This window comes from Aspergillus clavatus, genomic scaffold (assembly GCF_000002715.2).
Source record: "Aspergillus clavatus NRRL 1 1099423829791 genomic scaffold, whole genome shotgun sequence".
In the NCBI taxonomy this organism is placed as follows: domain Eukaryota; kingdom Fungi; phylum Ascomycota; class Eurotiomycetes; order Eurotiales; family Aspergillaceae; genus Aspergillus; species Aspergillus clavatus.
The window spans coordinates 1854950-1870028 of NW_001517108.1; the positions used below are offsets into that span (position 1 = coordinate 1854950).

Genomic DNA, 15079 nt, shown 5'->3' on the forward strand with positions numbered 1-15079 from the left:
TTCAGAGCCATATCTGAGTAGTGAGCGACAGGGGGTGATGGATCCTCTCTCTCTCCCAATCATGACGATTTCGAACCATTCAGGATCCTGATCACGTACGGAGTATCCAACAGCGTGCGCTGCAATATGGAGAACGGATTTGACGGAGTATGCATAAGCCGTACTCTGCAAGCTGTACTCCGCAAGCCCAAGGGTCCTCACCCGCTAATTGTCTCGCACGCGGTAAGGCGTTAAAGAGGGCTTTTCATGTTCCAAAGTTATGTTCAACTTTGAAGCTGTGAACCCTCCACCCCCCCTTTTTTTTTTTTTTTTTTTTTTTTTTTGAGTTTCTCCATCAAGCCAGACGCTCGAGCCTCATCACCTCGTTCCGGAATGGGCTGTCCACCTGTTCGATTGGGCCAAGGGTTCTGTGACGGGATGCCCAATGAGTGCACCTTCAAATGAGAACCCCCGATGATGGCAATGGACCCCGAAACAGAGAGGCCGCCAAGGCTTCAGGCCCGCACATGACAAAAGCGGTGGGGAAAGGCTTACGCGGCACATACTCAGCGGCCTGTGTTATGATTGCTTGGCACCGGGGCCAGTGGCAAAATGGTGTTGACCAGTTGATAGGTTGAACAAGAAAAAAAGCCATGACGGTGTTGGCAGGGGGTTGGATCTTGGCAAGTAATGGGTCCTGGTTTGTGAAGGCATGTCATTGTTGGGGTGTACAACTATACATGACGGTGTATCTATGTTGGAGAAGGCGAAGCAACTGCTGTTGAAAGGTCGTCATGTCCTGGAGGTTATGGAAAGGTACTCTGTAATTGATGAGCAGATAGCCCTAGAGACCTCAAAGTCCACAAAACCGATATGATGCTAGGTTCGGACATATCTCCCTGCCTGTTGCCTGCTGGTCAAGAAGAGTAAGTCATTGACTAGGCAAACAGTACGAGTATTCAAAGAAAGAGCTCAGTACCAGACGGTCGACATCGTCTCTCGAAACTCAAGCGTTTTCCCTGCTATCATGGAGACTAATCCTCCCGTTGCAAGGAATGGAACATCAGGAAAGAGCTATGATGACCGGTCCCTGCTAAGGGTTATCGAGTGTAACATCATTCAATGATTGAGGACAAGACAAAGGCACATCCATGGATTCGAAATATCAGCCGGGCTTGAAGATAATCTCTGCTGATGTATGCGGATGGTAGTAGATACTATCATGGGTCGCGGCCGCAATTGTCAGACTGCACCATGCCCTTTACTCAAGGTAGAAATCACATTTGTTCACTCTATTGATCAATTCTTGATCAGATATTATTCAGATATACAAGTTCGATTCAAAATGCCGATATCGATGCTGGACTGACAGGGGTCGAACGGAAGTCACCACAGAGATTGAGCCGACAACGCCGAGGATGGAATATAAAGGTATGCACAGAAAATGACCAAGTCGGAAGGTCGACAGCACCAGGCAGCCTACACATTCCATTCGCCTGATTCGAAGGTCGACAACCAAGTTGACGGTTGACTCAGTTGATACGATCCAACTTGGCCCGGTTCATGGCGATCTGATCGTCGACGAAATCGCTCTAAGTAAAGTTAGCAGCAGATCGGATGATGATCAAGGACAAAAAGCAAACTCACCTTGCCCATGATCCGTTCCAGATGCTTGTTTTGCTCGTCGAGTTCGCGGCCGGTAGCACGAGCAAGTCCATTCAAACGGCCTGCGGCACCAGATAAGAGGTCCAGATTCTGCTCAATCTCGTCCTCCATAGCCTCATCCTCGCTATCCGCCTCAAACTGGTACTTGGCACGTTCGGTAACATTCGCTCTGTGTTTGGTGTGCGATTTTCCGGCTTCTCTATCGATCTCCCGGAACGTGCGCTCCATTCGTTGGTTGGTCTGAAATGCTTCTTTGCGCGTGCCCTCCCGAGTCGCTCGCTCGGCGCGGTGCGTTTCGATAATCTTCTCGTCCCGCTCCCGTCGTCGTCTGGAGCTGGTGAAGGGGTTTGAAACGTGGACTGCGAACATGCTCTTGTTAAGCGTCTTCAGTTCCTTGGCCTTTTCCTCCGCTAGTCGACCTTCGATAGTCGCAACATCAAGAGCCTTTTCCGTATCATGGATTCGCTCGCCCTGGGCTCCTAGACGAGCGAGAGTTTCGCGACCGGTTTCCTCAGCTTGCGCGGCGACTCGGAGAGCATTGCGGGTGGACGCAACGTCACCCTGCTTGATGAATCGCATTTCTTGCTTAATACCTTGGATCTCCTCCTCCTCCTCTTCCTCTGCGGTGAGGTTCCTTTCTTGATAGGTGGATGTGTTGTACTCATTGCTTCCACCTCCGTAAACATTGTTGGGTTCCGAATACGGGGGGGGAGGTCCGTTCTGCTGCTGCTGTTGCATACGGTCCCTCGCGCCTCCGAAAAGTGCGTCCCTGTCTTCCGCCGCGGGATCATTTGGATCGGTGCTGCCTAATCCTCCATAGCCACCAGGGCCGTATCGCGAGGTCGAAGCGCCGCCACCGCTACCGAAACGATCATTGCCGTATCCGCCTTGGTTGCCGTATTGATTGGGTGCGTAGCCCTGGACCTTATGATCACCGGGAATACCACCTGCAGGAGGTCCAGAGGGAGCACGTCCGGAAGGTCCCTTCATCGAGCCTGATCCAGTAGACTGTTCGGAAGGTGGAAGAGGCGCTACTCCAGCGTTCATCTTGGCTCTAGTATATGGATCCACCGGAATCGGCTTTGCATAGGGATTCGTGGGCGGAGCGGGACTCTTGCTCTTGGATCGAGATCCAAAAAGTGCACGGCGGTTGGACGAGTCATCGTCACCGTCGCCAGACTTCTTGAATAAGCCCATTATGTCTAGTCAAGGGTGGGTATGGATTGAAGGGGTATCAAATGCAAAGACAGAAAAAGGCAACAAGAGCACCTAAAGGAAATGGACAGGGGAACAGGACAATAGAAAATATGGGTGAAAAGTAGTGGGAATAAGGACAGAAAGTTGTGAACCTGACACGTTCAGGGGAGTTTCATCGAAATAGATTGAGGGGGAGGTTCGAGACTCGGAGGCGGAGGTAACAGCATTACGATAATACGTGGAGAGGCTGAGAATTCTCCTGCCGATATGGAGCGTATGTTTGTATGAAAAGGTATTGTGGCTGAAGGAATGGCTGTGTAGCGCTCTAATACAAAGGCGGTTAGTTTAGATGGCTGAGCACCTTTGACATCTCCTCCAGCGCGCTGGGAACATCCTCCCAGCTCCTGTACTTCACCTTCTTCCAATTGCCGCCAAGTCCATCACACCTGGGAGCGCTTCGCAGAAACCATGGCGCCGTATCCAGGGTCTGATGCTGACTATCTTAAGGATAAGGCGCGCAGGGAGTTGTTGACCCTTCTCGAAGGCGTGAGTAAGGCTCCTGGTCTTCTCCAAACGCTGGACATGAGCTAAATCATAACCTCGTGCAGGTGCGTGGTAAGAAAAACCTTGTCATCGGCCAGGACCTGGCAGGTCCAGTTGGATTGTTCGTCAAATTCTCTCAACTTCAAGAGTACGGCGTAGATCGAGTCTTCCTGCTCGAAAATGCCAATGTCGATTCGTCCCAGCGCAATATTGTATTCCTAGTTCATGCCGAGAAGATACGCCAGGTGCGTACAGCAGCAGGTACGTCATCTCTCGTGCCGTCTAATATGGATATTTGTCACCTGTAAACCTTTGCCTGCATGCAATTTGGCTTGATTCTTCTGTGGGCTCGAGCCATATGGGACATCAGTATATTACGCAGAATTATTTTATCACTCTACGTAACCAGTCGAGTTCCCTACATCAGAACTTCAAGTCTTCTTCATGAAGACAGCCTATGAAGCTCATCTCTAAGGCTTTCTTTCTCTTCATTTGCTCGATTGAATGCCATCAGTGTGAGCTGACATTTCTCTTTAGAACAAATCAAGCGTTTACAACAGAACGGCAATGTTGAGCATGAATTCTCCATATTCTGGGTGCCCAGGCGGACCTTCGTAAGCAATAAGATTCTGGAAGAAGCGGGAATCATTGGCGATGTCAATATCGCTGAGCTTCCCTTATACTTCATCCCCTTGGAGCAAGACATCCTGTCTCTCGAGCTGGAAGATTCCTTCAGCGACCTTTACTTGGTATGTTTCCAGTAAGGAATCATTTTCATGGAGCATTCAGCTTATCATCCTTTAGCATAAAGATCCAGGCTGCATATTCCTCGCCGCCAAGGCTCTGATGGATATCCAACAGAGACAGGGTTATTTCCCACGGATCATCGGCAAGGGTGATCATGCACGTCGACTTGCAGATCTTATATTACGGATGAGAAAGGAGCTTGATGCCGAAGAAAGCTCCGGCTTGGCTGATCACTCGTCCAGAGGACTCCTCCCCAGCGCAAGCACTGAGAGTCTGATCATTATCGATCGAGAGGTGGACTTCGGCACCCCTCTTCTCACACAACTTACCTATGAGGGATTAATAGATGAGTTTGTTGGCATCAAAAATAATCAAGCAGACGTGGACACGGCCATCGTCGGAGCCAACCCTGCCCCACAAGCCCAGGAATCTTCCAAGGCACCTCAGCAGACTTTGAAACATGGTCAGAAGCGCAAGATCCAGTTAGACTCCTCTGATCAGTTATTCAGTCAACTGCGTGATGTCAACTTCGCCATAGTCGGCGATCTTCTGAACAAGGTGGCACGGCGCCTTGAAAACGACTATGAGAGCCGCCACACAGCAAAGACAACTTCAGAGCTTCGTGAGTTTGTGAGTAAACTACCAACTTATCAATTAGAACATCAAAGTCTTCGGGTCCACACCAATCTCGCTGAAGAAATTATGAGAAATACGCGCTCTGATATCTTCCGCAAAATTCTCGAAGTACAACAGAACAATGCTGCGGGCACAGACCCAACGTACCAGCACGCAGCCATAGAAGAGCTGATTGCTCGGGATGTGCCCCTGAAGACTGTCCTTCGCTTATTGTGCCTGGAATCATGCATGCTGGGTGGCCTCCGTCCCCGCGACTTGGAGAACTTCAAGAGGCAGATTGTCCACGCATATGGACATCAACATCTGCTGACTTTCTGTGCATTGGAGAAAATGGAGCTTCTACAGCCACGGTCATCGGCCACCACTATGCTGATTCCCACGAATGGCGCACAGGCAGGTTCTAAAACAAACTACAACTACTTGCGAAAGAATCTACGCCTTGTAGTGGAGGAGGTCAGCGAAAAGGATCCCAACGACATCGCTTATGTGTACAGTGGCTTCGCACCTCTCAGCATCCGCTTGGTCCAGTGCGTGTTACAGAAACCTTACGTCTTTTCCCTCATCAAGGGTGGTTCTGCCCCTGCCACCGCCAGCCCCGCCAGTGCCGCCTCCCCCGGATGGCTTGGTTTCGAGGAAGTAGTCAAGAGCGCCCGCGGCGCGACTTTCAGCATCGTCCAGAAGGGCGACGATAAAGCAGTTCGTGCACGGCAGACACTCAGCGGCAACAACACCACCAAGACCGTGTATGTTTTCCTTCTGGGTGGAGCGACCTTTACGGAGATTGCGGCGCTGCGATTCATTGCAGCGCAGGAAGCTCCACGGCGGAAGATTGTCATCTGCACGACGAGCATAATCAATGGCGATCGGATGATGGAGGCTGCAATTGAGAAGGGGAGTTTTGCAAAGACGGAGTGATTTTGGTACTGTGGTAGCCCAGGCTCTTGCATCTCCCTCAGGCGTCTTTCTCAACCTTTTAGTAACCCTGTCAACGTGACCATGATATATTATGATCGTAAATAATCAAGAGCTCAACCTATTAGAGTGTGTGAATTGCACACTAAATTACTGCACTCTATTCTATCGCGTATACTGGAATACTTCAGCTAAAGCAGAAACTATACATGGACTTTGGATTAGATTGATCAAGTGGTTTGACCGATGCTGTGTCACGAAAATGAATCCGTTTGTTTGTCAGTCGAAACTTGCTAATGCGAGATATATAAGGAACACCAGAGATTCCTCAACACATCGCACAATTACATGTTATGTTCTCATGAGAAGAAGAGTACTGTGAACGACTATGAGAGTGTTGAAGTTCTAGAAAATGTACTGACACTAATATGCGAATCCGGAATTAACACCCATCAACCGTCCTTGGTATCGCTCTATCACTTCACCGAGTTTAACCATGACTCCAGCAGCCAAGGTTCTTACCTGTTCCCGGGGGTCATTGGGTCCCTGTGCTGCGGGAGTTCGATCAAAAATAGAGCCAGCCCACTCGCGCAGCTCGATGACCTGAGTCGCAAACTCAGTGACTAGTCGTTGTTCGCCAGAGGAGCCGGAAGCAACATTCAAATCCACTAATGCGAGAAAGAGAGAAAGGAGTGCGGAGATAATGGTAGGTTCGTCTGAGAATGGTCGGGTGTAGAGTGAAAGAAGAAAACTCAATGTTTCCTGGGTGAGGTTCGGAAGGTATGTGTTGTGAGGACCCATGGCAGACAGGATGAGTGTGAGTGTTTGAATGAAGAGGCAGAGAATATGGGGTATGAGGAAAGGATTATAGGAGGGTGCGGTTGAACTGATGGTGTGAAAGCTGCGTCAGGCCTTTTTCGTTAAATCTATATAACAGGAGTTTGGTACTTACGAAGAGAACTGCATCATCATCATGCCGAAACGGCCTGTGAGTGGATAGAAAAAGCCCTCAGACAGGATTTTGTGGAGGTCCTTGACTGTCGCGTTTTGCCGCTGCGCATCTCGTTGCTGGCGTTTCTTTTCAACTTCCATTCGAGAAGAAAAGGTTCGCACCTTGAGTGCGTTTGGACCAGCAGCCGTATCTGCTGCCTGGGCTGCGAGTGGTTCGAGGGACGTTTGAGCAATTCTCTTCGTGAGACTGGCGACAGGAGACTCATCGGTGAGATATAAGGATTCCACATTGCCCGGTAGTCTATTGGATGGGAAGGAAGTATCAGGCATTGTCGGGAGCCCAAGCATGCGTGCATCTTCGTCGCCGTTTCCTGCCAATTGGCGAGCACTAAGACCTAAGGCTGTGAGAACCGCAGATCTCTGGGTCTGTGACAAATCTCCATCGAAGAATATCGCCGCAAACCAGCGTCCCATCTTCATAGGTTGTGACACAATCAGAGCAATCATACTTTGCAACCGATATTCCTGGAATTTTGGGAGCTTGATTTGCTCCTGCAATCCCACTAGAATAAGGGCTAACTCCTCACTATTCTCAGCCAGCTCGGTACCGAAGCCGGTCTTACGTCGAATCAATGCCGGTGCGGTACTAACGGCTAGCTGAAATTTCTCAGGATTCTCCTCCGTATCGCGTAACCCGGCAATCAAATCACGGATGTACCTAACTGCAGTAAGTATGTTTTGATGCATGTAGCGCAACGCTGTCTTGTCAACTTACACTGGCGGTGTCGGTTTTTTGCGCTGTATCAAAGTCGGGTCTTCGTCGGAGTCTGACGGATCAGCATCCGGTTTCTCGTAGGGTATCAGATCCTCATCCTCCTCGTCTTCGCCATTCTCAGAGTCCTCTATCTCTTCTATTGACATAACCTTGACAGGTTGCGGATGAAATGTTTTTACACCTGAAGTCTGTGAAGAGGTTTCCCTAGTAGACGACCGTGAGGTTGAAGACCGTTCTTTCGGTGACTTGATATCTTCAAGACATCCAATTCGGTCTGCCTTCTTAGTAAGTCCAAGATACCATGATGCTTCGTCACTTTCCATTTCTTCAAGATCAAATTTCATGGCCTTTCCTGGCTCTTCAATGAGCTGTGAGATCGCAGTACCGATCACCATCCCAAGAAAGCGTGCTCTGGGTGAAGCAGCTGCCAAATGATTGGAAACGGTATTCAGAAAGACACTTGAGCGTCCGATCCGTTTTACAATCATGACATCAAGCCGTGCAAGGGACCCGGCAGTCAATAGAACGACCTGCGTATTGGCTGACAAATATTAGCACAATTGACTATTTTGTATACCGGGTGAACGGCGCCTAAGCAGTACCTTCTTGACTTTTCATTGCGGCATGTTTAATATAGAATTTATCGCCACTCTCTTCAAGGCTTTTCGAGAGTAATACTTCCAGAATATCTAGAAATGATGTCAGTTGATCCTCAGAGACACAGCGCGTAATTTACCTTTTTGATCGGCAAAAGTCGCCAACAGCGCACGGCGCAAGCCAGACGTCTGAATAGAGCCCCCGCGACCTTTCGAAAGCCAGTCTATCAGCTGATGTTGAATCTGTGGCCGCTCGGAAATGACAATTGAGCACAAGGCCGCGACTCCCTGAATAATCTTATCAGAAGCATCGGCAAAATCCATGTGAGACACTTCGTCCGCAAAATACTTCTTCTGCACATCGCGTAAGATAGAGTCCAGAAATGATAGCTGCTCTGTCGGTCGAAGGTGGTCAAAAAGAGAGCCAAAATTGTTTGGCATGGATTGATCTACGAGAAGACCTGCGTAGATTTCCCTCACCAACTGATCTACTACCAAGTTAGCCGTCATGTGCTGAAATAGGCAAAAGATTAAAGGTATTAACCTGTATAGCCAATGCTCAATGCCCGTCCGGTCAAAGAGGCAACTGCTTTCGACCAAGCCTGATTATTGAGATCAGGTTTCATTACCATATGGCATATATTTGCCCCTAGCCAGGAAGCATAATGCGTTCCTTCACCAAGCCAGGAGGATTTATTAATGTCATCCACATCTTTGATCAACATAAGTGCCTCTGCAGCAGTAAGAAGAACTTTACTGGCCGCAAGAAGAGTAATGACTTCCCTCCAAGCAAGCTGCTTTTGGGTTTCATTAGAGTAGAGGACATTAATATCTGCATAAAGACGCAGGATAAAATCTTTTGGTTCCAATAAGGCAGAGATGATCGACAGTATTTCTCGGAAGCGAATAGAATCGCTTGATCCCTTCGCCTTCTGAGATCCTGAACGACTGCCCATGATCAGAGATCGAAGCTGAGTGACCAAGCAACTCAGGCCAGGAACACTGCTGAAGCATCTCAAAAGCATCCCCCGTAGCTTACTATTTCCATTTCGTGGTCCCTGAATGGATTCCCAATGGTCAGGGATTGTAATACTGACCAGGACATTGAGGACCTGAGCTGTATTTGGGCTTGGGACCCTGATGTCGAAAGTTTTAGGTGCACTTTTCTTCTTTGCAGGGTCAAGAGCAGCAAGCACATAAGACAGATGTATGTCGTCGGGCTTTGACTTCAGCACCGCCAGTATATGATCCAACGATGTTGCATCGATTTGTAGCTCAGGTTCCGAGGAACTGCTATGGGCAGAGTCTTCCGTAGCAGGCGACAGAAAAGAATTCGAATCACCAGTGGTGGTCTTGACAGCCGTCAGAAGCCCCTCCATCGTCGATACTAAACTCTGCTTCAGAGAAACTAAGAATATTGTCTGATGAATATGAGTGGCAGTGAGAGGAAACTGGAGTTTGTATGAAGTGGCCAGGTCACGTGCAGGCGGCCAGTCGTGGGACCAGTTATGATGCAGTCGACAGCGAATGCAGTTGGCATCTCCTATCAACATTTTGCAACAAACGGGTTCATTTACTTATTGCATCATAGAACAGAGATAGGTTCTTTTTATTGCGCTCCAACATTGGCCAGCCGCTTGAGGCCAGCGACACAAGAGGGTGAAGCTGTTGACACACAGTGTGGGCTACCTAATCCATAGACTGACACTTGCTTCGCAACCGCTTTTCTGGAGTAGGAAGTCTCAGACAACATTCTCTAGATCATGGCATCTCTTGACCCCACTGCTCGATGGTAGATTTTCTTGGTTCATGAATGATGACAACCATTGCTGACACTGGAGTAGGAGGTATCTTTACAAAGTCCTGACCAAGGATGGTCCATTCACCGATGGAGATTGGGTTCCCGGTCCGGAGACAATAAGTGCTTTGGAATCATCCAAGATCTTGTTTGTGATTATTCAGATGAATCTACGATCAAATTGCTAATTTGAGTCCAGGGTTATGTCAGTGACGTGGGTTGGCACCAACATGGAATCGGATTGCTGACATGTTCCTTACAGAGGCGCTGGTGGATTAGGATGCGAGATTCTTAAGAATCTCGCCCTGTCAGGCTTCAAGGACATCCATGTCATAGACATGGGTAAGTCTCACACTGTCTCTTAATATCACCCTAGATGTTGGTCTGACTGAAGCAGATACCATTGACATCTCCAATCTTAACCGACAGTTTCTGTTCCGCCAGTCAGACATTGGCAAACCCAAAGCCGAGGTCGCTGCAGCATTCGTAGAAAAGCGAGTCAAGGGAGTTAAGATTACGCCCTATGTAGGGAAGATCCAGGACAAAGATGAAGACTACTACATGCAATTCAAAATCATTGTCTGTGGTCTTGACAGTATCGAAGCTCGACGATGGATCAATGCCACTCTTATCGGGATGGTCGACCCTGAGAACCCGGAAAGCCTCAAACCTCTGATTGATGGCGGGACAGAAGGTAAGGCGACTTCGGTCTTAATGCCATATCATAAATTCATCGTTCTAATAATGAGCAGGATTCAAGGGCCAGGCCCGAGTGATTCTTCCTACAATCTCTTCTTGCATCGAGTGCCAACTAGATATGCATGCCCCTCGACCGGCCGTTCCGCTGTGCACAATTGCAACTATTCCCAGGCAGCCCCAACACTGCATTGAATGGGCTCACCAGATAGCCTGGCAAGAAAAACGTAAGGACGATGCCTTCGACAGCGACGACATGGAGCATATATCCTGGGTATACAACGCTGCCCTCAAAAGAGCGCAACAATTCCACATCCACGGTGTCACGTTCCAGATGACCCAAGGCGTTGTCAAGAACATTATTCCCGCCATTGCCTCCACGAACGCCGTCATCGCAGCCTCTACTACTTCCGAGGCGCTGAAGATCGCTACCTCCTGCAACCCGTATCTGGAGAACTACATGATGTACGCTGGTGAAGAGGGTGTCTACACATATACCTTCGAGGCAGAGCAGAAACCGGACTGTCCTGTCTGTGGCAGTCTGGCGCGGAAATTAACCGTGGATCCGAATATGACACTCGAAGAATTCATCGAGAGTCTCGGAGAGCGAGCCGAGGCTCAGGTTAAGAAGCCCAGTATGAGAACGGAAGAGAAGACGCTGTACCAGCGCTTCCCTCCGCAGCTGGAAGAGCAGACTAGAAGCAATTTGAAGCTCAAGCTGAAGGACTTGGTGGAAAACGGTCAGGAAATCGCTGTCAGCGACCCTGCCTATACGATTGACTTCCGCTACCGATTGATTTTCAAATGATGCCGTATCGACCGAAATCACTGGGTTTGAGCCCTCGGCGTCATGAGACATGATAGCGTTACGACAAGTAAGCGATTGATCACTTTGTTTAGAGAGACCCAGCATTATTTGAGAAAACCAAAGCTGCATTTTCCATATCTGAAGAAGATCCCTACCCAGACTCCTAACATTGTAAAGGAGGATTTGACCAACTTTTTCGTAGATGCACGAGAAGCACAAGGACAGCAGAATCGAACGCCGGCTAATGCATTATATACTTCAAGAATCGTTCTGAAAGACCATATGAGAGTGAAGCTCCCATTTATTACCGCATGAGATCGGTCAAGCCTCGCTTCCATCTCGCACACTTCAATTTCAGCACCTTGACGCTCTCAAGGAAGAGATAGTCGCTTTCAAATTGGCCAGTGCTCTCAACGTTGAAGATGAAGTGATCCCGGATACGGCCAAGCTTGACCTTGCCTTGGAACTCCTCATGTCGCAGACACTCCCTGCTGACGGTGTCGTTGAAGGGATCGCGGACGACAGCCTTCAGCTCACCGGCGTGGCCTTCATACTCGCTTCCCTTCTGGGCGGCCTCCGTGGAGGTGACGGGCTCAAGCTCAATGACTCCCTTGGGGAAGCACTTGGCGAACTTCTTGGCATCATCGCCGATAATGGGACGGAGAATCTTGATGTCTGGCATGAGGCGATAGGACGCCGTGGCCACTGGAGAAAATTTGGCATGATCGGCACCAATTCCTTTGATGCAGTGCAACTCCATATCGATCTTCTGTCCGGGGCGTAGCTTCGCGACCAAAATATCGGGGTTCACGGGTTGAATGGCGCCATCGCCGGTGAAGAATTGCTCTTGACGTCCGACGGGGTGGTAGGTGATATCCTTAGCATAGACGTGTGCGTTCTTGTAAAGTTTGCGCGGGTCGTCCTCGCCTGGAGCGGCGTTCGGGTTCTCGGCGCATTCAACGTCTAGACGCAACACAATGGTATTGTAGTCTGCGGGGTTGCTGCCGGAATCGGGGTCTTCCTCGGTAGGCTTCTTGAACCAGCGCATCCAGTTGAGGCCTTCCACAGAGCCTTTCAGAGGAATGAGACCCAGTCGCGATGCGAGGACCTCGTCTTGAATGACGGAGGTGTTGTTATGAACGAAAACGTACTCGATGGCAAGGGTCGGTACCTCGGCCATCAGGATTCGGCGGAAAGCGTTTGCGATAGAAGGATCGACTCCGATCAGCGAGAAGGAGGATTCGAATGGGTCGTTGCGATGGAACTCAACTCGGAAGCCCTACAGATCATAAGTGTGAGCTGACGGGAGACTTGTGTTGGGCAAGATAGACTAGAAATCCGCTTGCACGTACATCTTTGAACTTCTCCAAGTTCCACTCATGCGATTCTCCAGGCCAATGACCCGGGAAATCGGTGGAGGGGATGTTGGTGACGGTCTCCGCATTGATACCAACAATCTAGAAGCATGATTAGCGACCGATCACGCTGATGGTGATTCAAGTAGAGATGAAAATTACCCTTCTGCGCTCAAGCTCCTCCTGCGACGGGATCAAAGGCGCCATGCTTGCCAGAGAGGTAGAGTTAGATGGGGTGATGAGATCTAGGAAGTGAAACCAAGAAATTGGCGGGCGATAATTTCTTTGAGACAAGACGGCAGTATTTTCTGCAGGTCCAAGGCGGACACTCTACCCATCTATACTGCACTCACTAGAAATCGTTTTTGCCGTAGGCCCAGCAACTGTCCGCACTGTAGGAGGGCTAGCGTGGGTGCAGAATAGTGCAAGTGCAAAAACCAACCAGAGGCGGCGTGATGACCAGGAGCTCCGATCACGTGACTGCCCAATTTGTCTGGCGAGCCGCAACCTCCAAACGTCAGTGTTGACCGTTCCGCAGAGTCCCTCCTTCAATTGCGTCCGGACTGAGGACAGTCGGCCCTTTTATCCCCCCCTAATCCTCCCTCCCAACATCCCGAATGGCTGCCTCCTTTGCTCGCCTGGCGGGCGGTGCGCCCAAGAAGCTCGGTCTTCGCCCCTCCACCTTGACCAGAAACACTGCGATCCCCAGATGCCGTTCGATATCGACAACCCTTCGTCGGCTAGCGGAGCCTACTAGCTACCAGGCTACCAGATTGATTCCGACGGATCCGACCTTCACACACCTGGCCAACAAGGGTATTCAGGAGTCCGCAATTGCCTCGAACCTGGAGTCGCAGGCCGAAGGGACGGACCGCAAAATCCGCCACTACACGGTCAACTTCGGACCTCAGCATCCTGCAGCTCACGGTGTGCTTCGGTTGATTCTGGAGCTCAATGGTGAGGAGATCGTTCGCTCGGATCCTCACGTCGGTCTGCTTCACCGTGGTACCGAGAAGTTGATCGAGTACAAGACATATATGCAGGCTCTGCCCTACTTCGACCGACTGGATTATGTCTCCATGATGACGAACGAGCAGTGCTTTTCGCTGGCTGTCGAGAAGCTGCTTAACATTGACATTCCGGAGAGAGCCAAGTGGATCCGGACGCTGTTCGGAGAAATCACCCGTATTTTGAACCATCTCATGTCCGTCCTTTCCCACGCCATGGACGTTGGTGCTCTGACACCTTTCCTGTGGGGTTTCGAGGAGCGTGAGAAGCTCATGGTAGGCGCAATCTGTCTCTTCCCACCCTCAGGGCACTATGGCACCAAGGGATGCATTGGCCGGTGATTAATGATGTAACAGGAATTCTATGAGCGAGTTTCCGGTGCCCGTCTCCACGCTGCCTATGTCCGCCCCGGTGGTGTGTCGCAGGATCTTCCTCTTGGCCTTCTCGACGATATCTACCAATGGGCCACTCAGTTCGGTGACCGCATTGACGAGACTGAGGAGCTTTTGACAGACAACCGTATCTGGAAGGCCAGAACCCAGGGTGTTGGTGTTGTCAGCGCCGCCGACGCCTTGAACATGAGTTTCACTGGTGTCATGCTCCGTGGTTCCGGTGTTCCTTGGGATATCCGTAAGTCTCAGCCTTATGATGCCTACGATCAGGTTGAGTTCGATGTTCCCGTTGGCGTGAACGGTGACTGCTACGATCGTTACCTCTGCCGTATGGAGGAGTTCCGCCAGTCGCTCCGCATCATCCACCAGTGCTTGAATAAGATCCCTGCTGGTCCCGTCCGCGTTGAGGACTACAAGATCTCTCCTCCTCCCCGTGTCGCCATGAAGGAGAACATGGAGGCTCTGATCCACCACTTCCTTCTGTTCACCAAGGGTTACTCTGTGCCCCCTGGTGAGACCTACTCCGCCATTGAGGCTCCCAAGGGTGAAATGGGTGTCTTCCTTGTCAGCGATGGCAGCGAGAGACCCTACCGGTGCAAGATCCGTGCCCCCGGTTTCGCTCACTTGGGTGGATTCGACCAGATCTCTCGTGGTCATCTTTTGGCAGATGCTGTCGCTATCATCGGTAAGTCCCTCCCTCTTGCTATACTTGTAAATCATAAGACTGATACAATATCCTCAGGAACAATGGATCTCGTGTTCGGCGAAGTCGATCGGTAGAGGCAGTCCAGAGCATACAGGTTCAACAAACATGTAAGGCAGAGGAATAAACAAACCAAAAGAAAAAAAAACAGAAAACAGACCGAAATACTTCTTCTTGGCGCCTTTTCCTTCCTCATCTACTGGAGTTCTACGAGATCAGTGTAAAACGGAAGAGTGGCGATCTCGATCTCCCTGCCGAGTTGTATCAATTCCTTCCCCCCCAAATGGCGTTTTTCTTTTTTTCCCCTTCTCTTTCGTC

The 15079-nt window shown here is 50.0% G+C and overlaps 6 protein-coding genes across 6 annotated transcripts, besides 2 other annotated features; 3 read left to right on the forward strand and 3 right to left on the reverse strand.

Annotated features, from left to right (window-relative positions):
• The first annotated feature begins 296 nt into the window (after positions 1–296).
• Positions 297–322: a microsatellite.
• Positions 297–323: a microsatellite.
• A 1188-nt stretch (positions 324–1511) lies between these two features.
• On the reverse strand, positions 1512–2841 carry ACLA_073880 (putative plasma membrane SNARE protein (Sec9); the record flags this gene model as incomplete). The annotated part of the gene is made up of 2 exons (XM_001275777.1): positions 1512–1571; positions 1627–2841. 2 exons carry the CDS (start codon positions 2839–2841, stop codon positions 1512–1514), a joined length of 1275 nt encoding a protein of 424 aa, XP_001275778.1.
• Positions 2842–3309: 468 nt separating this feature from the next.
• ACLA_073890 (Sec1 family protein) lies at positions 3310–5682 on the forward strand (the record flags this gene model as incomplete). Its single annotated transcript, XM_001275778.1, has 4 exons — positions 3310–3387; positions 3450–3645; positions 3922–4133; positions 4189–5682. The coding sequence occupies 4 exons, from the start codon at positions 3310–3312 to the stop codon at positions 5680–5682; spliced, it is 1980 nt and encodes a 659-aa protein (XP_001275779.1).
• Positions 5683–6102: 420 nt separating this feature from the next.
• Positions 6103–9380, reverse strand: ACLA_073900 (telomere length regulation TEL2 family protein; the record flags this gene model as incomplete). Its single annotated transcript, XM_001275779.1, has 6 exons — positions 6103–6565; positions 6632–7348; positions 7406–7946; positions 8008–8094; positions 8142–8489; positions 8546–9380. The coding sequence occupies 6 exons, from the start codon at positions 9378–9380 to the stop codon at positions 6103–6105; spliced, it is 2991 nt and encodes a 996-aa protein (XP_001275780.1).
• A 384-nt stretch (positions 9381–9764) lies between these two features.
• On the forward strand, positions 9765–11303 carry ACLA_073910 (NEDD8-activating protein UBA3; the record flags this gene model as incomplete). Its single annotated transcript, XM_001275780.1, has 5 exons — positions 9765–9793; positions 9846–9947; positions 10062–10141; positions 10197–10493; positions 10552–11303. 5 exons carry the CDS (start codon positions 9765–9767, stop codon positions 11301–11303), a joined length of 1260 nt encoding a protein of 419 aa, XP_001275781.1.
• A 304-nt stretch (positions 11304–11607) lies between these two features.
• On the reverse strand, positions 11608–12865 carry ACLA_073920 (DNA-directed RNA polymerase core subunit RPC40; the record flags this gene model as incomplete). The annotated part of the gene is made up of 3 exons (XM_001275781.1): positions 11608–12582; positions 12656–12760; positions 12821–12865. 3 exons carry the CDS (start codon positions 12863–12865, stop codon positions 11608–11610), a joined length of 1125 nt encoding a protein of 374 aa, XP_001275782.1.
• Positions 12866–13275: 410 nt separating this feature from the next.
• ACLA_073930 (NADH-quinone oxidoreductase subunit D) lies at positions 13276–14838 on the forward strand (the record flags this gene model as incomplete). The annotated part of the gene is made up of 3 exons (XM_001275782.1): positions 13276–13941; positions 14023–14743; positions 14801–14838. The coding sequence occupies 3 exons, from the start codon at positions 13276–13278 to the stop codon at positions 14836–14838; spliced, it is 1425 nt and encodes a 474-aa protein (XP_001275783.1).
• Between the last annotated feature and the right edge of the window lie 241 nt (positions 14839–15079).